The 24,368-nt window shown below is 54.6% G+C and overlaps 8 protein-coding genes across 8 annotated transcripts; 6 read left to right on the top strand and 2 right to left on the bottom strand.

Moving 5' to 3' along the window:
• Positions 1-348: 348 nt before the first annotated feature.
• Positions 349-4,678, bottom strand: J4E84_003190 (uncharacterized protein; the record flags this gene model as incomplete). The annotated part of the gene is made up of 2 exons (XM_049385808.1): positions 349-4,235; positions 4,288-4,678. The coding sequence occupies 2 exons, from the start codon at positions 4,676-4,678 to the stop codon at positions 349-351; spliced, it is 4,278 nt and encodes a 1,425-aa protein (XP_049246685.1).
• Positions 4,679-5,202: 524 nt separating this feature from the next.
• On the top strand, positions 5,203-6,849 carry ECM14 (putative metallocarboxypeptidase ecm14; the record flags this gene model as incomplete). The annotated part of the gene is made up of 1 exon (XM_049385807.1): positions 5,203-6,849. The coding sequence occupies one exon, from the start codon at positions 5,203-5,205 to the stop codon at positions 6,847-6,849; it is 1,647 nt and encodes a 548-aa protein (XP_049246684.1).
• Positions 6,850-9,289: 2,440 nt separating this feature from the next.
• J4E84_003188 (uncharacterized protein) lies at positions 9,290-12,513 on the top strand (the record flags this gene model as incomplete). Its single annotated transcript, XM_049385806.1, has 4 exons — positions 9,290-9,369; positions 9,508-9,597; positions 9,661-12,417; positions 12,474-12,513. 4 exons carry the CDS (start codon positions 9,290-9,292, stop codon positions 12,511-12,513), a joined length of 2,967 nt encoding a protein of 988 aa, XP_049246683.1.
• Positions 12,514-13,192: 679 nt separating this feature from the next.
• J4E84_003187 (uncharacterized protein) lies at positions 13,193-14,095 on the top strand (the record flags this gene model as incomplete). Its single annotated transcript, XM_049385805.1, has 3 exons — positions 13,193-13,538; positions 13,777-13,962; positions 14,013-14,095. 3 exons carry the CDS (start codon positions 13,193-13,195, stop codon positions 14,093-14,095), a joined length of 615 nt encoding a protein of 204 aa, XP_049246682.1.
• Positions 14,096-17,884: 3,789 nt separating this feature from the next.
• On the top strand, positions 17,885-19,038 carry ATG3 (E2-like enzyme; the record flags this gene model as incomplete). Its single annotated transcript, XM_049385804.1, has 3 exons — positions 17,885-18,408; positions 18,462-18,950; positions 18,996-19,038. 3 exons carry the CDS (start codon positions 17,885-17,887, stop codon positions 19,036-19,038), a joined length of 1,056 nt encoding a protein of 351 aa, XP_049246681.1.
• Positions 19,039-19,241: 203 nt separating this feature from the next.
• Positions 19,242-19,769, bottom strand: J4E84_003185 (uncharacterized protein; the record flags this gene model as incomplete). Its single annotated transcript, XM_049385803.1, has 2 exons — positions 19,242-19,589; positions 19,644-19,769. 2 exons carry the CDS (start codon positions 19,767-19,769, stop codon positions 19,242-19,244), a joined length of 474 nt encoding a protein of 157 aa, XP_049246680.1.
• A 1,181-nt stretch (positions 19,770-20,950) lies between these two features.
• Positions 20,951-23,062, top strand: J4E84_003184 (uncharacterized protein; the record flags this gene model as incomplete). Its single annotated transcript, XM_049385802.1, has 1 exon — positions 20,951-23,062. The coding sequence occupies one exon, from the start codon at positions 20,951-20,953 to the stop codon at positions 23,060-23,062; it is 2,112 nt and encodes a 703-aa protein (XP_049246679.1).
• A 198-nt stretch (positions 23,063-23,260) lies between these two features.
• J4E84_003183 (uncharacterized protein) lies at positions 23,261-24,355 on the top strand (the record flags this gene model as incomplete). The annotated part of the gene is made up of 1 exon (XM_049385801.1): positions 23,261-24,355. The coding sequence occupies one exon, from the start codon at positions 23,261-23,263 to the stop codon at positions 24,353-24,355; it is 1,095 nt and encodes a 364-aa protein (XP_049246678.1).
• Positions 24,356-24,368: the final 13 nt, after the last annotated feature.

The following is a 24,368-nucleotide window of genomic DNA, read 5'->3' as shown; positions in this document are numbered from 1 at the left end:
GGTAGTTCGATATTTTGATCCACGAAGGGAATATCGTAATCTACATACAAACGGCAGCAACACTGGTATCAACCGTATGCCCTGACACCAAGCCCTACTTGCTCTCCATCAATCCTAATCTCGAGCAAACGCCAATCCGAGAGTCCGTCTATGCATGTATAAAAGCGCCCCCGTCGCGTTTCCAATTCAATGCCCGCATGCGCCATGCTTTGTGCGTACAAGTTCCGAAGAGAAGTATGTAGAATAGACAAAGGAGAAACAGAAGCCGCTCAAGCGATGCTGGTATGACCATAAATCCACTTTTGAAATCCAGAATGCGAGGGAAATAAGAGAAGAGAGGAGTTTGTGTTAGGCTGGTGAGGCCTCGAGATTATGTATAGGCCGTTCCACGTGTTCGGTAACAGGGTCTTTGCCCTTCATCGTTGGTTGGTCGTCGGACGTTCGTTGCGTCTCTTCGGCAATGTCGCTCATGTCAGACTCGCTGTCAGAGTCGGATTGTTCTATTCTAAAGGACTCGCGAAAGTTTGCTGGAGTTATCGTCTGAGACGATACGTGTCGCTGCTTTGTGGTGCCTGCCGACAACTTCCGAGGGCGAAACGGGTCGTTGTCTTCGCTTCCTGGAGAGAGCGCAGCTGCCGCGCCATCCCGCTCATCGGCAGAGATCGCTTCGGCAGCCTCCTGGAGTTGTTTCTTCGCCGCCAAGCGCTCCTCGGCTGTGGTGTTGTGCCAGTCGGAGCCGAATTGGATCACAGATGCCTTCTTGCCATGGACTGTAAAGCTGCCCTTGCCGCGCGCCAGTCCCTCGCTCTCGGTATTGTCGCTCGCGAGCGTGATTGTCGACGACGAGTCTCTGCTCTTGTGGCTGCGGCGGTGAGAAGAGCTGCCACGGGACTCTCGAAGAGTGCGCTGTAGACTTCTTCTTTGCTTTGTGTGAGACCTGGGCGATCCTGTCAAAGCAGCAAGGGATTGTTCGTAGTCAGAATCAATGACAGGCTCTGGTCGGGGGCTCTCTCCAGGTGTCGGCTCTGGTGACATGGGCTCCAAATCACCTGCCTCGCCTGGAGGCGGAGTCGCGTACCGAGACCCGTCCTCAGAGTCAGAGTCAGAATCGGAGCCCAAGGTGCCATCGCCAGTCGTCGATATTGAAGGCCTGTGGTCGGAGGGATACATCCTCGGAGAATGTGCCGAAGAGCTCGCAAATGAGCTTCGACGATCAGATGAGCCAGGGCCAAACATAGGCCCAGGTTGAAATTGGGCCGATGGATCCCTGGGGCTCGACTGCCGAGATGTCTCCGGTGGTGTCTTGAATGCTTCATCTCCACCGAATTCAGTCTCCCTAGAGGACTTGGTTCCTGGTCGACCCGGTGAGGTGGGAGACAATGGAGCTTGCTTGTTTCCGCTATTCATTGAGCTGGTCTTGGAAGTCAACCGCGCTAGTCCACTAACTTTTGACGCTCTGTGCGATAACTGTTGAGGCGAGACTTGCGGCTGTTGAATAAATTCCGAGGGCTGGTCATCTTGCGCTTGTTTATCTGCGAGGCCTTTTCTCTCGTCCTCCAATTCTTGAGCAAGTATGTCACGATGACATTTCATCCGCCAAATGTCGATACGGGTCCACTTAAGCTTGGCTGATAACCGACCGGCAGCGTGTATGACCAGTTCACGAGTTTTGGGTTGAATGGGTGCAAGAATCTGGAGATGTCTTGCATCTCGTAAGCGTGCTTCCAACTCTTTGATAGCATTGGTGAGCTTGTCCTCGGACTCCGTAATGCGCACCTGCATGAGATCTTTCCTAGCGTTCATCATCTGTTGTGCAAACTGATTGTCGATCTTGCCACTTGTTATGGTGACTTCGCCGGTGGCGGTTGGTATCGTCTTGGTCGAGTGGGATGACTCCAGGCGCCGCATGCCACGGTTCTTCTGGCCTTCGTACAGCCCACCAATCATGCCTCTTGACCGAACGCCCAGCGTTTCAAACGCAGCAGTATAATTCAGCACACCCAGCCACTCATTCAAGTCCTTCTCGTTGTCGGCTAGGAATGTCTCCTCGCCTGCCTTGGAGAACATGACAAACGCATTCTTATGTTTCTTGTATGTGGCGTCGACAAGCGCAACCGCACCGTCCATCGGGATGATGTGGTCTTGCTTGAAGTCGGGTAGGGCAGGCTGGAATATTACCGGGCCTGTGTCGCCGCGTTTGAGATGTTGCTCGTGCTGGCTCATCAAGTTCTTCGTCCAAGTAGAATTCCGGAATAGAGACAACCCCGATCGAGTGAGAACGGCGCCCCATTCCTGCCATGGCGATCGGGCCTTCTTTTTCTTCGTGTCCTTTCTCCACAGCACTCCCACTTTTGTCACTGGCATTTCGACGATGCCAACTGACGTGCCGAAGGGGTTCTCTTGAGCGGCTTCAGACATGAAGGCTTCCGGTCTCGATCGCGAGGATACAATCTGTATCACGCCGTATTTGGAGAACAACTTGTAGATGTTCTTGGTGTCTAGCGTCGCAGTCGTGCCGGTGTAGTTGTACGGGTCGTCTAGTTGCATTACGTCTCGGATCGTGGGTCGGAGTGCGTCCAGCCTGCCTTCGAAGATTAATGTGTACGGATCGATGGGCTCCTTCGCGGCTTTCCGCGCCGGGTCGTTCATTGGTCCTTTCAGGACAGCGACTCTCTTGCTTTTCTTCGAGGTGATGTTCTTTAGGTCAACCTCGTCTTCAATGTGAATGAATGGAGTGTAGACAATGTTGTCGTAAAAGCAGCCGAGGACGTCAGCCGAGACGCCATCGCAGGACGAGTTCTTGATATAGTCGGGCCTTTGCATTTTCCGTTTGTTGTTCTTGTTGAAGACGTCTGTGTGAAGAATGATAATGGAGAAAGATATGAAGTAGGCTTTGTCTGTGTTGATGTAAATGCCGGGATTGCATTCGTGATACCGGTCGGCGAAACCCTGAAGGACACGGTCAATTTGTTGTGTCTCTTTGGGTAGTTCAACCTGCATGAGCAACTTGCGAATGGCCATGTCGATTGGGTCGCCAAAGAAGGCAAACTTCCGCATGTAGCTTCTAAGTACGGCAAGCAGGAAGGGGTCGTCGGTCTTGCTTAGGTAGCTGGCAACGACGCTCTTATCGAAGTTATTCGCCTCGATTCGTTCCAGGTACCGTCCAGGTGTCTCGCCTTCTTCACGCTCTGGTAGAATGAGTGTTTCCCGGCTGATGTTCATCGAGTTTTGGTGCGATGACAAGCCTGAGCTTCCTAGAAACCCGTGAGCAGGTGAACCATGCCGGGGTGAATGGGGCTCGGAGTTCTGACGAAATCTTGAACTCAAGCCAAACAGATTGCTGAAGCTGCTTCTTCCTGCCGTAGAGGTCGAAGTTCTTCCGCTGGGCCCGCCAGGTGGTGTTGGCGAGCCTGCGCCATCGGACCGCCCGCCCAAAGATCCCATCGTGGATGAGCGCCCCCTAAGACCCATTCGTGCAGGACCATTGTTGTTTGGCGAGGAGCGGGCGGATCGGCTTGACCGGTACGAGTCGTTGCGAAAGAGAGTACCTGAACCGGGTGAGGCCAAATTCAGAGCACCAGCAGCAAGAGCAACTTGCGATGCAGAAGGGACTGGTGGCGTCTGTGTCCCAGGTTCTCCATAGTTGAGACGACGCGCGGTCAGGGGTGGGCTTTCGGTGATTGAATGATCGGTCGAGGCAGAACTCCTCGCGCCCGTAGACGCACGTGGTGTAGCAGGCGCCGTGTCGGGGAATTGCGGAGGCTCGATCTTCATAGGGAGTGGGAATAAGGATGCGCGCTGTTTTCGACGCCCAAAGCCAAATCGTGAAGAGCCAACGCGGGCCGGGTGCGAAGGCCGTGAGGTAGTTTCGAAAGAAATGTGTCCGCCGGAGCTTCCATCTGATCGTGACGACTCGGAGGCCCTGGTGGCAGGCGGCGCCAGCGAACTCGCGCTTTCCACAGACTCGCGCGAATCGGCAAGCACGTCCGGCCGGCGATGGCTGCTCGTCGACGCGCGCTCCTTCTCGTCCAAGAGGTCCCCAGTGCTCTTCTTGAAGCCTAGCGGCTTGCGCTTCTTGTCCATCGACTTTCGCAGTGTGGTCGGTTTCTCAAACGTCGTCGGGTCAAAGGAGCGCCTGCGCAGGGCGAATTGCTGCATCCTACTCCGCCTGGGCGCGATCTTGGCCTCGTCCTCGTGGTCTGCCACGGTCGGTGCAGTGGTGATGATGGCGGGCGCTGTGGCTTTACGTCAGTACACACACCTCCGACATTGAATACGCATACGTACGCGCAGGAGTGCCCGGCATGCGAGGAACGGGCGGTGCATCGTCGTCCCTTGCGGCGTGTTCCTTTGCCTTGGCAGAGAGCTGGGGGTCCGAGGCATGGCGAAAGCGCATCAGACTGAAGCGCTTGGTGTTGGGCGTGTGTTCCTGTACGGGCGGAGAAGGCGGGGAGTCGTCATCATCATCATGGCCCGTCGAGGGCCGCGCCGTGTCGGTGGACGTGGGGCGGAAGCCATCCTCAGAGGCGGCAATGCGGCTCGTGTCGAGGTTCTCCTGCGACCTGTCGAAGCGCGTGTCCTTGTCGGCGCGCCGGTGGAAGAAGCCGGCAGGGTCGAGGGTGCTTCGTCGCTTGAGGTCTCGTTCGCTGCGGCCGGGGCGGAGGGAGCGCAGAGGCATGGCTGCTCGCGCCGACTAGCAGCTCATGAAGGCAGATACGGAGTCACGGTGCGGTACATGGCACAGCGGAGAGGGGCAGTGAAGGGCGTGTCGGGTCTCTTAGGATGGCTCGGATGCGGCACGCCTGTAAGGCTGAGGGAGTGCTGCTAGGATTAGTCGGGGAGGTGAGATCAGATATCGATGGCGTGGACCCGGCACGGCGTCAGACACGTAGTGGGAATAACAGTCTCGGGCTGTATAGGGGGAGGATAGCAGGTCGCAGGCCTTAGGGTAGCAGATCAGCTGTCACCAAGGCACTGACGAGCGCACTGGTCCTCTCTGCTGTGCAGTGGAGGCCTCCTAGCGCTCGCTGGCGTAAACCTTGGCCTGGCCGCGCGCCTCTGGAGCTGCACCAGCCACACCACTCCCACGTTTCTTCCAAGCATCGCCAGGCACACGACACCTTCTCCACCCCTTCCCGGCGCTTGCTGGCCACGACCGCATCGCACACTCGGCCTCTGCCCGTTTGGCTACCCACCGCCAGAATGCGCCAGCCCGTTTGCGCGCTGCTGAGCCTGCTGCTCCTCGCGCCCTCGCTCGCGGCGGCCGCCCCGCACGATGCAGCGCCGTCCCCGTACGATGCAGGAACATTTGCTACGACCCACAATGCGCCGCCGCGACCATGGCGCAGGCTCTCCGACGCGATAATCCGCCGGATATGGAAGCTGCCAGAGGACCAAAAGAGTCTGAACGGGGAAAACACGCAGACTGTTGTCGATGCGCTGGGTGACAAGCTGGTCGCGCAGTACAGTGAAGATGTCGTCTTGCGGTTCAAGATACGCACGGCGGAGGAGGCCTCAGCGCTGGCGGATGCAGCAGACGTCCTCTTCCTCGATGTCTGGGAGTTCAATGAGGACTGGGCCGACGTGCGCGTGTCCAAGGACGTCGTGCCTTCCCTGCTCGGACTGCTGCCTCCGTCGCTCAGGGACGCCCACGAACCACTCCTCCAAGACCTCGGCCTCGCACAGGCAATCTTCAACACCTACCCGTCCACCGAGACGACACCCGTTCCCGATAACGATCGCTTCTCGTCAAATCTCCGGCCGTCCCCGCGATCGGGCAAGGGCAACATCTTCTTCCAAGACTACCAGCCCCTCTCCGTCATCAACCCCTGGATGAGCCTCATGGCGTCCATGTTCACCACCCACGTCCGCCGCATCAACATTGGCATTAGCTACGAAGGCCGTGACATTCCCGCTCTGCGTGTTGGCGTGCACCCCACGAACAACGAAGAGCCGGCCAAGCCCCGGAAGACCATCCTTGTCACCGGCGGCATCCACGCCCGTGAGTGGATATCCACAAGTACGGTCAACTACCTGGCCTGGAGCTTCATCAACGCATACGGCAAAGACCGTGAGATGACGCGTCTTATGGAGGAGTTCGATTTCGTCTTCGTCCCAACCCTGAACCCAGACGGATACGTCTACAGCTGGGAGACCGATCGTCTATGGCGCAAGAACCGCCAACCCACCAGTCTGCGATTCTGCCGCGGCATCGACCTCGACCGCAGCTACTCATACAAGTGGGACGGCGATGCTTCCCAGTCGAACCCCTGCAGTGAATCTTTCCCCGGCAACACCCCATTCGAGGGCGCAGAGTCAGCACGCTTTGCCGAATGGGCCAAGAACGAGACTGAAAACAATGTTGACATTATTGGCTTCTTAGATCTGCACTCGTACTCACAACAGATTTTGTACCCATACAGCTACTCATGCGACGAGGAGCCTCCATCAATCGAGGACCTTGAGGAGCTTGCCATGGGCCTGGCCAAAGCTATTCGCGTTTCCCGCAAAGGGCAAACATACAAGGTCACATCAGCCTGCGAAGGCAACGTTGCCATTGCTGGCCAGAAAAAGACTATTTTCCCGCGCATTGAATCGAGCGGCGGCAGTGCATTGGACTTTTTCTACCACGAATTGAAAGTCAGGTACTCGTACCAGATCAAATTGAGAGACACGGGCAGCTACGGATTTCTGCTGCCCAAGGAGAACATTATACCCACCGGAGAGGAGATGCTGGACGCGTTGTTGTACTTTGGGCGTTTTATGTTGGGAGGGGTTGGCATTGTCAACCAGGAGCAGCCTGCTCAGATTGTTAAGCCCTCACTCGAGACTGAGATCATCGAGTTGTAGTCTATAGGCTACTTAATACATTCTTCTAGACCTGACTACGCACATTGCGTAAAGTCATAACCGATTTCATGCATTAGTGCCCGTATGCAGATCCTTGAGAAGCGAACGCATCCATGGATGCCAACTTTGTACAAACTCGCACAAGCGCGAAGGCGTTAAAAACAACCTGGACAGTCGCACAGCAGCCAGGTTCCTGGATGTTGGTTTTTAACGGCCGCCATGCAGGTAGCGTTCTCTTGCACGTGGGAGGCCCGTGCTGCGACCGTTAGTCCAAGCATAGATCCTTACAACGTCATGGCTCGAAGTCTCGTCGACACAAACAGCTTACGCGCCTGTCACCCACCGCATCCACTAACGCCCGTCTATGGCGCCGACTGAACTCCGCGGCATCTGCGACTGTGACATTCTCTCTTTCTAGTGACACTTTCACCTTCGCTATTGATTCGCACCATCGTTGAATTGGCCGAACAGCCGCCATGGCGTCCAGCTCCACCGAAACGACGCCCTTGGTCTCGTCCATGTCGAGCTCAAGCCGAGCGATACCCCCGAAGCCACAGCGCACCGTCACCTTCAACCCAACCGTCACATCTACCAGTCCTAAACCACCAGCGTCGCGATCGCTATCGCACAGTGCCTCGTCTTCCGGCCATGCTGCCACCACCCAGGGCGGGCAGCCAATGCTGTCGACGCTGAATAGTAAGCTGCGGAGAAGGAACAGCTCTGGCGCTCCTGCCAGGATACCTCCCGCGCCGGTGCCCAAGATTGGACCGCAGCGAACGACGAGAACTGCGCAGAAGCTCAAGCTGCTTCCTGACCCGGCCGCGGATGAAGCCGAAGACGAAGAGAGTGGACGCGATGTCTACGTGCAATACACCAGGATAAAAGATCCGACTGCGCGGAGAGATGCTGCCCGTCTCGGCAAGGCCGACAGAGAGCGGTTGCCCAGGGTGACGGCATACTGTACGGCGGCCTCGTACAAGCTCGATGAGATGATGCGATTCTTGAAAGGCAAGCAGAAGATCAGAGGAGCGGCGCCCAAGCGCTTCGACGAATGCATATACTCGCCCTACAACTACGGATCGACAAAGGGCCCAGAAGACGTCAGTAGCACTGCCGTACTCGACGGCTTCACGGAAGAGAGACCGAGACGGTTCTCAGACAGCGCCATTGAGGTGGAACACGAGAACGAGAGGAGGAGGCAGGATCTCATCGACTTGCACGACGATGGTGACGCGCCGGACATCGCGAACGAACAAGCCATCGGCCCCAGACGGCCGTCGATCACGCACGCCGACTCTGACCCTCAAATGGACGCGCCCGACTTCGATACACGCGTCCATACGCCCGAGGTATTCCTTTTTGAGTACGGCACTGTTGTGATCTGGGGCATGACACTGCAGGAGGAGAAGAAGTTCTTGAAGGAAATCGCCAAGTTTGAAGTGGACAAGCTCGGCAAGGATGAGATCGAGACGGAAGAGTTCAACTTCTACTACACGCGCGAGTACCAGGCCCGGATATACAACGACTTCATCAGTCTGCGCGACAAGAAGAACTACATGATCAAGCTGGCGATCAGTCACGGTCTTTCTCAGAGTGTCAAGACGTCGCTGTTCGAGGACCTGGTCGACAACACTATCGACGAGACGAAGGACATCCCAGCTGAAATCGCCAGCTCCGGCAAGATCAACCTGAACAAGAAGCAGATCAATATGCAGATTGGAGAATTGTTCATTCTCCGCATTAGTATCCATCTGCAAGGATCGGTTCTTGATGCGCCAGAGCTCATGTGGGCAGAGCCGCAGCTGGACCCGGTGTATCAAGCTGTGAGAAGCTATCTGGAGATGGACCAGAGAGTAAGTCTCTTGACCGAGCGACTCAATGTCATCGGAGACTTGCTTGCTGTCTTGAAGGATCAGCTGACCGTCACCCACGTAAGTACCTACCTCATGCTTTTTTGCCGTACATCCGCTGACCAATATAGGGTGAATTGCTCGAGTGGATCGTCATCATCCTCATTTTTGCTGAAGTCTTGGTGGCCGCCATCAACATCTTTGTCGACCTGCACGCTGCGGACTAGACTGCACGTTTATTGTATATATTCCCCGGTGTACGATATGTGGTTCACTGCGCGCGAGGGTTGGGCTTATTCAAAAAGTCAATGCACGGCGTTGGCTGCGGGTATTTGTTATTGTTGCAGGATTATTCTTTATGATGGCGGAATGTATGGCTGGACTGGAGGAAGCATAGTGAAAGCAGTAGTGTTAGTGGAGTAATACAGTGGATGTCGCATTGCTAGGCTATCTATCACGCAGGCGGCGGAGATGAGCAGCTCCGCCCGCTGAACCCTGTCGCGCCCCATCTTTCCGTATGCGACCCTTTTGAGCATTTCACCGCATGCCGTCGCCCTCCACCCGTCCTGAGCCCCAATGAGCCGTCCCAGATGAGTTGGAATCTGCTAGAGCGCTTTATAGAATCTGAGCACTTCAACCAAGATCCGAGCCTCGCAGTAGCATACCTTGCGTGAGTCCCCGTCCCCTCCCCGTCCCCGTCCCATGTGCCCCGAAGCCACCGTTGCCCGCAGCACCGCCGCACGCAGCGCCCTTCACCTCCACCCACGTCCGCATTGGGGCCCGTTGCTGACCATGGCCGTGACCGCAGCCGGTATGCAGACCACGTCGGAATCCACTATGTGCTCTGTTCGAAGCTGCGCCAGTTCGCCTACGAGGAGCTCGAGTTCTTCCTCCCGCAGTACGTCGCCGCCTGCCCACCTCGACGAGACATGGACAGCTAGCTTACACACGCGGGGCACAGGCTCTGCCACCTGCTCATCAGCATCGACAACGAGTCCATGGCCCTGGAGGAATTCATAATCGACCTGTGCGAGGAGTCGGTCAACGGCGCGCTGCTGACCTTCTGGCTGTTCCAGACGTATCTGCACGACCTCGCCAGCGCGCCCAACTCGATTGCCTTCAAGACGTGCCGCCGCATCTACAACCGCGTCCAGCGCATCGTCTTCGGGTCCGCCGAGCCCCAGCGCCGCGAGAAGATCAAGGAGAACGTCCTGCCCGTCACGGTGCTCTCGAGCCTGGTCCTGGCGAGCATAGCCGCGCCCTTCCTCCCCGTCCACGCCGGACCACTGGCCATTGCGCAGGCGCGGAAGCCACGGCCCGTCGAGGACATCATCTCGGACAATGTGCAGACGGCCAAGGTCGGGCGGAGCAAGACCGTCACGGGCAGTTCCTCACGCTCCAAGGAGAAGCGGATAGCGCAGCAGCACTCCGACCCTGAGGATGGGCGATCCGTCAAGGCTTCGTCCTCGCGGCCACGTGAACCCAAGGACCTGAGGAAGGCAGCTGTACGACCGCCAGCTACTACACGGGCCCCCTCGATGCAGCATCGCCCTTCGTTGCTGTCGATAGCCTCGGAGGCCCGGCTCAGCTCGTCGTCATTACCCGACTTCCGAGACCAAACGTCTTCTCCCCTGCCCACACCTCCCGCAACTGCTGGCCTCGGACCAGGCCCACTCCAGCATGGTTCTCGCAAGCACCCCGGGCTGCCACCGAGGCCCCTTTCGCCCACCGCCTTGTCCCGCGCGCAGAAGGTACGACTACTGCGATCCAACTACTTCCGGAACGAGACCCAGTTTCTTAGCGCGCTCGAGGACATCTCAAACCGCCTCGTCGTTGTGCCGAAACCCGCGCGGCTAAGTGCTCTGAGAGCTGAACTAGCGTTGATCGCCCAGGACCTGCCGGCTGAAGTTGATATACCCTTATTATCGCCCCCGACTCTCAAGGATGGGATCCCGTCGCAGAGCCAGCATCACCGCATAGTGCGCATCAACCCCGCGGAAGCGACTAGTCTCAACAGTGCAGAGCGAGTACCGTATCTGCTCATGGTTGAGGTCTTGGAGGAGGACTTTGACTTTGATCCGGACACTGAACAGAATCAGCAGCTGCTTGAGAAACTGATGCTAGAGAAGGGCACCTCGCGGAGACGACTATTTGACATCACTCATGCTGAGTATTCTGCCTTCGACCGCACGCCACCCAATGGATCAGACAGCGTGTTCGAGCCCGCTACTGGAGACCTGGGCAGCACCTCGCTCATCAAGGATATGGATGATACCGACCTTGCTTCCGGGATGGCACGCGTAACCTTACCTGCTGCGGCTGCCAATGGGAAAGCCACAGCCCCCAGGTCTTCTAGTGGAGCAAACACTCTGTCCTCTGTGGCCACCTTGTCTACACCACGAACTTCCGACTCGCAGATCAGCAGGTCGAATAGTCCCGGTCCGATCAGGCGAATGACGATTCCTGCGAATTTGAACCAGCGGAATCAATCAGCTGATCAACCGGACTTCTCCGCCCTTGCGACTCACATGCGCACCGCTGCCCAGATGCTTGCGCAGCTCGAGGCGAGTGGTGCGAAACGGCCAAAGGGCGAAGTAGCTGCGATCAAGGCCAAGATCATCGCAAGCATGCAGAGCTTGGAAGAGCAAAACTTCTTAAATGAGGACCAGGGCCCTACTTTCGACACGATCATGGCAGAGTCGGATCCAGCTGCAATCAGTGCCGAGCCAGAGGAGCTTGAGGATGGTTTGGCCGTCGCAACCAACACTGGTGCGGGTGCAGCTCGCATGGAGAACGATCTCAAAACCGGTGGTATGAAGCGGAAGGGCGATCGCGATGATCCCAGCGCCGCGACATTCGGCGAAGAATGGAGCGCCAAGCGAGAACGGATACGGCGATCTTCTCCATATGGTAATATGAAGAACTGGGATCTGATCAGTGTTATTGTCAAGACCGGAGCCGACCTGCGTCAAGAAGCCTTTGCGTGCCAGCTCATCGAAGTATGCACCAAGATCTGGGAAGAAGCAAACGTGCCCGTCTGGACAAAACGGATGCGCATCTTAGTTACCGGCGAATCCTGCGGACTCATCGAGACCATTACCAACGGCGTATCCCTTCACTCCCTGAAACGAAGCTTGACACTTGCTAGCATAGCAGCAGGCACGAACCCCCGGAAACGCATCGCAACCCTAAAAGACCATTGGCTCAAGACGTTCGGCGAGCCAGACTCGGAAGCCTATATTGCGGGTGTAGGTTGCTTTGCCCGCTCCCTAGCCGCCTACAGCATGATATGCTACGTTCTGCAATTAAAGGACCGCCACAACGGCAACCTCCTCATCGACAACATGGGCCACATAATCCACATCGACTTTGGCTTCATGCTCTCCAACAGCCCGGGATCTATGGGTTTCGAAGCTGCGCCTTTCAAACTAACGCAAGACTACGTCGACGTCCTAGGCGGTGTGACATCCCCGGCGTTCGACGAGTTCAAAACGCTGTGCAAGAAGGCGTTCCAAGCGCTCAGGAAAGATGCAGAGAGACTCATCATGCTGGTCGATTTGATGAGCAAACAGAGCAGCATGCCATGCTTTGCTGCTGGCGCGGCGAGTGTGACAAATAGCCTGAGAGCGCGTCTCATGCTGCATTTGAGTAGGGAGGAGGCGGAGGGGTTCGTCGAGGAACTCGTTGCGAAGAGTGTGGGGAGTTATTATACCCGACTGTAAGTCTGACTTTTACTCTAAACCTGTAGATGACATTCACTGACGAGACCATCAGTTACGATACTTTCCAGTACCGCACACAAGGCATATATTGAGTTTGTTGGTCGCTGCTTTGCATTTGCTTGGCTTGCTATAGGGCAATAGGGGTACACTTTGGAGGGGTATTGCATTCCGTGGAGTATCTTACTGCGAGGAACAAAGTGAGGGATCCATGTTGCACGATTGGAATAGATGGGGCTGTTAGACGTGTGGAGAAGCAAGTTACGACACAATCCACCCGTCCCCTGATTTCGGCATAGTGAATGTTCATTCTTTGATGTTTGATCCTGTCTTCGGAACATACCGAGCTTTTTGCATGCAATTTGCTTGCTATACCTAGGTACCCCGCATGTATGCCGAGTTCAACACCCGGTCACACTAGCATATATGAGGCTTCATAAGGTTAAATACACCACACAAAGTGGACCGGCCCTACTACCTCGACCGCGACTTAAACATCCATGTCAATAACTCGTTCGTACCTCATCTGGAGGCTGAAGGGCCGGGAGTGAGGCTACTCCTATACAGCTTAGTCGCTGTGCCATGACGCCTCCTTGACCCTCGCGCTTGTCAACTGATCGGACAATCACAAGATCTCATATGGAGCGGCTGAAGTGCATCCGAGGCTGAAGTAAATCTGTGTGTAGGACTAGTATAAAACGAACTACAGAACCGTGTATCACTAATCAGACAAATCCGTGTCCCATTTCCAGTACAAATCTCGTCGAATCCACCATGAAACTCCTCATCGCCCTCTCCGCCGGTCTTCTGGCCGGTATCTCGGCCACTCCAGTCGGCACACCCACCCTCACCTCCCGCACCGCAACCTCCGTCCAAGAGACCGTCAGCCTCTGCACGCAATACGCCTACCACTCCGCAAACGGCTACGAAATCCTCAACAACCTCTGGGGCAAAGACCAGGCGACATCTGGCTCTCAGTGCACCTACTACGAGGGCAGCACCGGAAACGGAATCAAATGGAGCACGGATTGGGTATGGCAAGGCGGCCAGGACCAAGTTAAGAGCTATGCCTACGCCGGTAAAATCCTGACCAAAGGGCAAAAGATCTCGCAGATTACTAGTATGCCGACGCAGGTGGAGTGGTCGTATAATCAGACGAGCAATGTGAGGGCGAATGTGGCGTATGATGTTTTTACTGCGGCGGATCCCGAGCATGTTAATAGTAGTGGGGATTATGAGCTTATGGTCTGGTACGTTCATGCCGTGTCTAAACGATGACTGCAACGGAGCGAGGCTAACGTGGAGAAGGCTCGGGAGGCTGGGAGGCGTATGGCCTATCTCGCAAGCTGGAGCCCCAGTGGCTACCGTTACCATCGCTGGATACACGTTTGATCTCTACACCGGCTACAACGGGTCGATGCGCGTGTACAGTTTCGTACGCGCTGGAAACAGTGATATCAAGAGCTTTAGCGCTGATATCAAGTTGTTCTTCAACTACCTGGTACAGACCCAGCAGTACCCTGCGAGCACGCAGAATCTGATCGGTAGGTAGTTCCTGCACGGTTAGAGCTGACTGGTACTGACACATGAGTAGTCTATCAAATCGGTACGGAAGCTTTCACTGGTGGGCCTGCGAGGTGGTCGGCTTCGAGCTTCAGCCTTGATGTCAAGGTTTAGGATGTTGGATGGGTGAACAGGTTCCGCCCACCTCGCTTTCCAGTGCATGTTGGGGGATGCACCGAGCAAGGACCTGGGGAGGAGTCTAGTTGATCAGTGAGCTGAGCGATAATAGATATGCTCCGGTTCCATCTGAAACATGAAAATGCTTTAGACTGATGCTGCTTCAAAGACTGCGGTGCAGGACGTGTTCGAAGCGCAAGCCATTCTTCGAAGGTGGAAGTTCCCCATACTCGTTGAACCATCACCGTCTGAGGCCTTCACATGCCACTAAAACGGACTACAGCCGTGCATATGCCACACAATTGCAACAGTCGTGAGCGTATCCCGGTCTCAGCCGCTAGCCACATTCCTACTCTTCTAGTTAGCGTGGTACAGGGCCTCTGCTGTTTCCATTGCCTTGTACTATGATTGTAAGTGTTATACCCGCTGCGTTGGGGCTAGTATACTGCTTTTGAACGACGGGAATCGCAACATGCGGCTATCATTGGGGCATTGTTATCGTTGTCGTTGTCGTGGTGACTCACTCTGCCGCAAGTTCTTTGGATACGGAGAAAGGCGAGTATCGAGACATGTTTCTTAATCGCAAATTCACAGCTCACAGCATCCTCGTTACCTGCCGAAGTCGGCTCCGATACGAATTTCCGCATGTCGCATAGTAACGTTGCCAACGAAGAAGCGGATGCTGTACACGCGGGAGTCACCATTTGATTGGAGAAGCGCGGGTTTCATCCAGTGCTCATTTTTCGAGCAGAGAAAACGAAAGCCAACCGTTGTTCTCGGAAGTCCCCACCGAGGCGCAAACCGTTGTCATGTGCTCGATGGTATTGTGGTAGAATGCCCATCTGCCCGTGTTCGTGTCACTGGTGAGCGTTCCGCGGCGCGGGAATGCTAAGAGCCTGGCGACACGACATGTTTCCAACCACAGCAAGGGAAGGTACCACTTGGCATGTTCCTTGACCGAGAATACACAGGTTGAAAGGTGGTATTGCTCGTTACTATGAGTAACATCGTGGTGAAATTGCGGTTGGAGAGAGGACAAAACATGCAAATTTCGGAGCGACTGTACTTAGAGCTTGATTTTGTGCAGAAGGTGATACCGAGGACTGCGAACTCAATAATGTGCCATCATGCAACGCAAAAGTGCGGGATAGAAAGATAGGCCCCGCATATGCTGATCGCGTGTTGGCGATGGTGCTGCCATGGTGTTTGGTGCCCCTTCTGTCAAGCGGCTGGCTGTTGGTAGGATAAAATCGTCAAGCTGATGAAGATATTGCTATGCGTGCGACTGTGTAGCACGTGGTCCAGATCACCGAATAATTGCAATGACTGTTTCGCACCATTATATCAGCGACGTCGACCTCCAAAAGATAAGCCTGATGCATACTTGGGCCTGGGCGGTGTAATATGTCGGCGTCAACCTCCGCATCGCGGCTGCGAAGGATCGTTTACTGTACTGGGATCCGTCATTGCAACAATGACAGCTTGTGAGAAGCGATATATAGGTTCGAAATTCCGGCGTGCCGTTCGTGAGGTCGAAAGATAAGTGAATATGCTGTTCGTGATGAGGTCAGGAATAGTTGCAATGTCCTTGTCATCGGATGAAATATGCTCAGTCCGCTGTCGAGCATGGGGCCTTTATAGACAGAGGGAGACGCTTGAGGCGACACGACATTAGACCATTGGTACAGTCTCAATAGATGCACCAAGTGGCTCGGATCGACTGGGCGCTATTTCTGCCATGCCACAAGTGTTGAAGGTGTTGTAGCCAGTGCTGAAGCTTTGGTAAGGACGCTGTACATCATAGTTTCTTGAGATATGCTGTGGGTGCGTTTGTTGGCAGCACGGCGTTGACGCTCCGCGAATGGCTCAGCTTTTTGGCTTGAGAATTTGTGGGTATTTTGCCGCTGTGACCATTCCGTCTCTTTGAGAGCATATTTCTTTTGAGGGTAATGCCTGCATCGGTCACTGTTACTTTGGTGACTCAGTGGTACAGACATACGAGCACTGCCGGCCGATAGTACTTCCCATGGTCTTTGTTTGCAATCGATTTGACATGCATGGACAGTCTGCGATATGGTACGAAGCTCTTTAGATGTTTCCGCGTGCTTGACTTTGCATTTGGAATGAGCGTGGTTCAAGGATTTCTCCCAAACGTGCAAAGGCACCCAGCCGTTGCTACTATGGGTACAATCTGCCATAAGCGGAAGTCGCGGGTAGATTCGTTACACATGCTGGAATTCCGAATGGCTATAGCGGCTGTTGAGCACTGATCTGATCGCCACGTCGGTAAGGATACGCTTTCTGTAGCCCGAGCTCGTATGTGAACATGTGGGGCTGTTCAGGGTTGACTGTGGGCCGGCTGTGGGTTGCCGTACATCAACTGAACCTTAATGGATTTGTCAGTTGGTATTCATGTTGTAGTCTATCAAAACCTACGTTCATGTGCATGAGCCACTAGCCTCATAGCAAAGACATTGTGAACTCACTTTGAAGTTGCACCAAAGAGAGAAATGACTATGAGAGCCCATGCAACATTTGGTAGCAGACAAGGATTTGTCGTATGTTTCGAGGTCGAAAAGGGTGCGTTCGAAGCAAATGAATGCGGTGAGCGCCGAACGGGGTTAGAAGGGCTTGGGTGAGCATGTGGTCCATTTTCTTTGCCTTGTAATTTCGCACTGGTCGTTTCTGGACAAAATTTACCTATGAAGCATTGTGGCATCGCTTTATCTCAGCTCGATACATTGTCAGCTCCAGAAACGAACAGTCGTACGTATTTGTTATGTGGGTCCATCGAGGAGAGATATGATGTTTGAGTTAGCCCTAGATTCGAGGCTAGAGGCAATGTCAGGGGGATCTGCCGTTGCATTCAGGCAACGGCGTACGACATTGCGCAGACATGGAGCACGCCCATCATTGTCGACACTAACGCCCCCTGTCGAAGAACGAGCCTGAAGCTAGGCAATCTGTTGAAGTCGGTTAACACGAGTGTGCTTGGTCATGGAGTTGTCGCTCAAGAGGTAACGTAAACGAATCGAAGGCGTGTCTTGCTGTGCTGCGACAACGTTTTGCCTTGTTGCTCCGTCGACTATCTCTGGCACTGCCAGACCTCGTAACGATATCTGTCATGAGTGTTACGAGTTCCAGACGCTCGCACACGAGCGTGGGCGTCCTGACACCTGTCTGTGTTTCTGTGTATCTCCCCAGCTCAAGGCAGTAGGTCGACGCAAACGAGTTTCGCCTGCGCAGGTAGCATACCGATTTGTATGCGGAATCAGATACCAATCTTAGGGATACCTGCAGACGGTACTACGAATATCGACAGTCGAAGTGCACCGGATGACTATGAATTCGTAGGGCTCTCCGAGCGCAGCTGCATCGAGACACGGTGTGAGGTCCGAGCCTATCGCAGTAGTCGGGAAGCAGCATACTCACTGATGTCATATTTGATGGCATGCAGCGTATCCATGGATAGTTCAAGCGCTAGACAGCTCTGCGCCACTGTGTCACGGCGAAGGTGCGTGACAGTCTTGGACCCTGAGTGCGCTATCGTCATGTGAAATCGAAGCGTGATGAAGTGTTGTGAAGGCAGGCGGCGGATGACGGGGATGAATGTTGGGTGTTGTCGGCTGACAAGTGGGGGTGAGGAGCGTCGGCTTGGGATGATGGTGGAGGCCTCCACCCCCGCGCCCCTCCAAGTACCTTAGAGATACACGACACAACATCGCTACCCGCTCAACCACGGCCTCGAACTCCGCAAGCAAATCAGACCAACCACGAGCAACCAGCATGGCCTACAACTTTGTCAGGTCGTACATCGACACGTTCCGGGAGCGGACCGCCGCCATCAGCCACACATCGACCTTCCGCGAGACGGGCCAGATCACGCCCGAGGAGTTTGTCCTTGCTGGCGACTTCCTCGTCTTCAAGTTCCCCTCATGGCAGTGGGCCGACGCGTCATCGCCTGCAAAGCGCGTGTCGTACCTGCCTGAAGGAAAGCAGTTCCTGGTAACGCGCGGCGTGCCCTGCCACCGACGGCTCGACGACAACTTTGCGGGAGAGGCGGGCCAAGATGAGACCATGGTGAGGGACGGCTTCGCTGCTGGGGAAGGTGCGACCGACGATGACGGCTGGCTCAGGACCGGAGGCATGGCCGCAAGCCAGGAGGCCAAGGTGCGCGACGTGCGGACGGTCGACGAGAGCGGCAACCTAGGCGCGGCAGAGGAGGATGACGAGATACCCGACATGGAGGATATCGAAGACGACGAGGAAGCCATCATAAGAGACCCCAAGGCCGACTCAAATACAAAGGCGTGAGTGTGCCCGCCTGCTGCCAGCGCTCTACAGACTGACTGACACCCAACAGGCCCCTTCGCACATACACCCTCTACATCACATACTCCGCCCACTACCGAACACCGCGATTATATCTCTCCGGCTACGGCTCCACGTCCGTTCCACTGAAACCACAAGAGATGATGGAGGATATCGTCGGAGACTACAAGGACAAGACGGTCACCATCGAGGACTTCCCTTTCTTCGAGAACCCTCTCAAGACTGCCTCGGTACATCCCTGCAAACATGCATCCGTCATGAAAGTACTCCTTGACCGCGCCGACGCTGCTCTGAAGCTTCGACTCGCCAAGCTCAAAGCCGGTAAAGATGTCAGCAAACTCGACAGCGGCATGGAAGCGCTAGTCGACGATACACGGCTGCTCAAGCTCACGGAGCAAGCAAGGAACAAGGATGGCGACGAGGGCAAGGACGACTGGGAGGTCCTTAGCGAGGGTGGCGACGACGAAGTAGCTATCCGCGTGGACCAGTATCTTGTCGTCTTCTTGAAGTTCATGGCCAGGTAACTTCACTCCATGCTTTAAAAGCACCTTCTAACAGCCCACAGTGTAACTCCAGGTATAGAACATGATTTCACCATGGGTGTCTAGTCATACACACGTCTTTTGGGTAACTAGTCAGGCGCTTGAGGATTGGCGGCATTGTTTTGGATTATTACTTAACTCAGCGGGCGCGAACATCATTTGGGTAGGTGGGCTATAGGCTTTGGGATCACCACGGATTCAGTTAGAAATATACCAGTTGTCTCGTTCAGGATTTCATGGGGTGAAGTGATGGAAAGTTAGATTGCACTCTATCGTCGGAAGCCTCCATAAGATCGCTTCCAGTCCCTAACACCTCCTGGTCGACGCACATCAAGCTCCTTGCCCTCGTACCCCAAGTTGCTCTCCGCGCGGTGGAACATGGCGCACAGACGGTCGAAGAGGCTGTCTTCCTCTGAAGCCTTGGGGAGGACTTGTGGCGCTTCCACAGATCCCGGTGCTACGTCTCCAGAAAAGTCCTCTTGGTCGTCATCATACGAAGCTTCCTCTTCGTCGGTTGGTGTCGGGTCAAAAAGGGCATGGAACTTGTGGTTCATTCGAGTGCGCCATGGGTCAACCTCTGATGATGCGGAAGATGATAGACGTTCGGCGATTTCGAACTATGATAGTTAGTCACGATGTCCTTTTCATGTCCGATGGCGCGCGCAACATACCTCTCTCAGTCCTTGTAGGCGATACTGTTCAGCTCGCTTTTGGAGGCGGGGCGCCGAAGGTGATATGGGCATGGCAGACGCGAAAGCGAACAGGGCCACGATGGCCATGATGATGAAGGAGCGCATTTTTGGTGTGGTAAACGAAGGAATGTCGGGTGAGTGGTGTAGATGTTCAGTGAGATCGAAATGGGTTGCTGTCAAAGCTGAATGGGCGTAGTCTAGCTACCCTCAGAGACCAGCGCTCTTGTCAAAAGTAGCGAAATGAATGAAGAAAAGAATGTCGAAGGCCCGAGTAAGTGTGCAACAAGAAGAGATAAAGCACGTTAATGAGTGGCGATCCACATGTATATCCGCTGCAAGAACGGCCGGGGTAGTAACGAACGAAGACCGGTTCGTCCAAAGTGCATCATCACCCGCAGCTTATCCAGACAAGCTCACTATATATCCACCAACCGGTAGGTTAATGGGCTGTCAGAGGTTACGTCTGCCTGTCAATTATTCCGAAACAGCGGTCCGCGCACCAAGAGAAACGATCAACGGCAGGGAAGGGATGTTCGCGCAATCTTTAGCCCGTGGTGTTGGCGCAGTTGTGACCGCATTGAACACGCTGGTGCGAATTCATCGAACCATTGCATAACTTCGAGACGCTGGGGCCCAGTACGCCTGAAGGACCTGCCCGATGTAGTTGGAAAGAACCAGAGATCCGTTGAGGGGAGCCAGGCGTGCATCAGCGCCCCCAGCCTGTAGCCTTGACTACTCGGCTGATGTTTCCCCAACTTCTAGATCTAGATCAGTGTGTTTCGATCGCCGGCTTTGCGGCTAGGCGTGCTGTTTCGACTCGCATGATTCCTGGGACGCCACCGTCATGCCAAATTGTCTGCGGATGTCAACTCTGATACAGGCACGCCGGGCGGTTAAACTGGAGGATTCCGGAGATTCAGCCTGGAAGACGTTGGGCTGGACATGATGAAACGAATGTAGCAGATGGATTGCGCGTCAAAACGCGGGCGCTAACACTAGCGTGGCGCTACTAGGCGCACGGGCGTGCAAGAGCGATCGAAGGCAAACAGAGCAAACACTCCCAGCCTCCACATCACGCGGACGTCATCATCGTCGCGCGACGTTGGGAAGACTCTAAACTTACTTGGACAGTTACCTAGACATCACATAACATCGCTTATCTTGGCTACTCGAACAATGATCAGCTGGACAACTCAACTAGACAGCCGAAGGCACAGAACGCGTCTCTTGGACACGTCTTGACAACCCCTGCTTGGAGGAATCGGTTCAGCATAAAATACCCCGATATGGACGATCATGAACACTCTTCCCAGACAATACGCCCAGGATCGCTATCACCAACATCCACGATATCCGCACAGGCCCTCGACCTCAGCAGACTCCCGCCAATTGCAATTTTCACTGCGCATCTGCAGGACGAGGAAGTGAAGCTGCTCAAGGAAACGTTGCGCCAGTACGACGCACCGCTTACTACCGATGTCTCCAGGGCAAAGGTCTTTATTGGGAAGGTGGGTACAAAGAGAAGGGCCGAGTTCGAATTGAGGGCTCGAAAGCTGGTTGTTCAGGAGATTGTCACCCCTAAACGGCCAGCTAGTCCTGTGAAGGCACAGGATCACTCCAACAAGAGGCGAAGGATTGGTAAAACGTCTGCTCGGTTATCTGCGGACGAGGGAGACTCTACCACCGAGGATGAGGCTGGCAACGGCTCTGAGACTGAGCAGCACCACGTTCCTCTCTCGTCCCCTTCGAGATCCGACAATGGCTCACAGGCTCCGCTACTGTTCGAGGATTCGTCTGACGATACCATCTGGGTTATCAAGTTCGACTGGGTAGAAGCTTGTGTAACTGCAGGTCATCTACTTCCATTGGGAGACAGCTTGGTCTACACGGGTAAAGTCATTGAACGGCCTAAATCATTGAATAAGAAGTCTATCAAAGACATTTTCGGCGCGCACACAAAAGTAGCGCCGGCATCTCAGACTCTCTTGGCAACACGACCACATCCAGTGCAAGACATCTTAGACCGCGCAAAATTAGACATGAAGACGACTACCAAGAAAAGTACATATCAGCCGCAAAGACTCGGGAACCACACTTCTAATCGCTTCGATGGAAAGGCTTTCGCCCGCTCTTCCCAGCCTGTTGGCCACTCGTATGCTTCACAAGCTGCACATTTACTGCAGCAAACGACCAGTGAGTACGAAGGCGAGGACAGTGACATTCCTGCAGCACCGGATTGGGTGAAGAAGGGCGTCAAGTATTCATGTCAGCGCTTCACACCTGGCAATGGACCCAATGAAGACTTCCTCGACCAGCTCAGGAAGATAAGGACTGCTCGAACTTTGATCGACGACGACATAGGTGTTCGTGCTTACTCAACCATTATCGCTTCTATCGCTGCATATCCGTACAGACTTAGTCACCCCCGAGAGATCGCTCAGCTACCGGGTTGTGACGAGAAAACTGAAGTTCTTTTTGTAGAGTGGAAGAACACTGGTAAGATTCAAGCAGTCGAAGATTTCGAGGCCGATGAATCAATGAAAGTCGTACGTTCCTTCTACAACATCTGGGGCGTTGGAGCCAAGACCGCACGCCAATTCTACTACAACAACCACTGGACTGAATTGGATGATATCATCGAGTTTGGCTGGAACGACCTGGACAGAGTGCAGCAAATTGGCGTCAAGTACTATGACGAATTCTTGGTCTGTATTCCGCGCCCTGAAGTTGAGCAAATCGCAGCTGTTGTTCGCGAACACGCTGTGAAGCTTCGCGACGGACGCATTACTGTCACGATTGTGGGCGGGTACAGACGTGGCAAGACAGACTCTGGTGACGTGGACTTGATCGTGTCGCACCCGGAGCTAGAGAGTACAGCAGGCTTGGTTCGAGAGATTGTCGAGTCATTGGAGGAATCCGAGTGGATTACTCACACTCTTACGATGAGTTTGAAGAACACCAATCGCGGTCAACATGCGCTGCCTCTTCGGTCTGCTAAGGGAGCTGGCGCAGGCTTTGATACGCTTGACAAAGCACTCGTTGTGTGGCAAGATCCAGCGTGGCCTACTCGTGAGGAAGACCTTGCGGAAGATCCAAGAGCGAAGAACCCTGCTATCCACCGCCGAGTCGACATCATCATTGCGCCTTGGCGTTCGGTTGGTTGCGCAGTCTTGGGTTGGAGTGGCGGTACCACCTTTCAGCGTGATCTGAGGCGGTATGCGAAAGCCATCAAAGGCTGGAAGTTCGATAGCAGCGGAATCCGAAGTCGAAGTAACGGCGAAGCCATAATGCTGGAAGGGCCCGATGGAGTCGAGGGTACGCCCGAAGATGCTGAGAAGAAGGTCTTTGAAGGGCTAGGTCTGGAATATGTACCACCAGAGTATAGAATAACGTATTGATGGGGCACGTCACATGGTACAGCATCGTGAAGACAGCTCTCCTGCTTCACCATTTGTCTTCCACGAAGTTCCTTTCCAACTCCGTCACAAGTAGCCTTCACGCATCCATGCTACTCGCTGAGATATCCCTACGTTTTGCAATATCGCCACTATGTGCAGAACCCTAGCAGCTACCTGCGCATACGATCGCCTACCACCATGCAGCCTGACCGGCTGATCAAAGCCCTCACTATAACCATACAGATACTCATCAGCCTGATCCTCTTCGCCATCGTACTCCCCTTCTTCATCCTATGGCGCGCCCCAATAAGCCTCCTCTACTTCACCAAGAACGAAAAGCCACAGGAAAAGAACGCAGGCCAAGAGAGAGAAAGATTACAAGGCCTACCAGCGGACGCAAAAGAAGAAGAGCCAAAACCGCCCCCACCACCAGACCTCCACGAGCGCGCCCTCGCACCCTACACAGAACGCTGGACAGCCTTCAAGGACCTCGACATCAACAAGCCCCTCGTAGCCCACTGGTCACGCGTAGCATGCCTCTCCCTCCTCACGGTACAAACCACGCTCACCCTCGCCCTCCTCGAAAAGTCGCTCGTGTATCACATCCCCTGGTTCGTTGCACATCTCTCAGACACAGACTATAAGACGTCGAAGAAGAAACTCTGGCTTAATGACCTCTTGCTGCATGTAGCCTGGCTACTCATGACGTGTGCGCCAGTCGTAGGCTTGCTAGGCGTAGGCCTGGGCATCGCGTACTACATGGCTAAAGCGGCAAGGTACGGGAAGTTTAATAAGGGTATGACGAGAAAGAAGGGAGGCAGGGGATATGAGGATCCGAATAAGGCGAACGAGGGGCAAGGGAAGAACGGGGAGGCGCACGGGGTCAAAGATGCGGTTATGGGGGTTGTGGATCATGTTATGCATCCGAATGTTCATGTTCCGCAGCTGCATTTACCGCACCCGCATCTACATCTACATCTACATCACCCGCACGAACAGCGCGAGCCGGAAGCTTCGCCGTATGGGTATCCGGGGTATAGTGAAGATATCCTCTTTGAACAGCCTGGCACGGCAGATGGATATCAAGATACAATCCAGCAGCCGCCGCCTGTGGTGGTTCAGCCCCCGGCACCGGCGGCAAGGTTTGATAAGAACCCTTATACTTTGGCTGGTATCGCTTCAATCTGGACTGGTCAGAAGGAGAAGATGAAGGGTGGCTACGACGGAAGGGATGTCAGGAAGCAGAACTTCGCTGACGACATTGAGATGGCGGATTGGGTGGGTAGGAAGTAAACAATACGATTAT

This window comes from Alternaria hordeiaustralica, assembly GCF_023758085.1.
Source record: "Alternaria hordeiaustralica strain BMP 2776 chromosome Unknown scaffold_4, whole genome shotgun sequence".
Classification (NCBI taxonomy): domain Eukaryota; kingdom Fungi; phylum Ascomycota; class Dothideomycetes; order Pleosporales; family Pleosporaceae; genus Alternaria; species Alternaria hordeiaustralica.
Note: the sequence above shows the minus strand (reverse complement) of the source record. Positions and strands in the feature narration are given on the sequence as shown.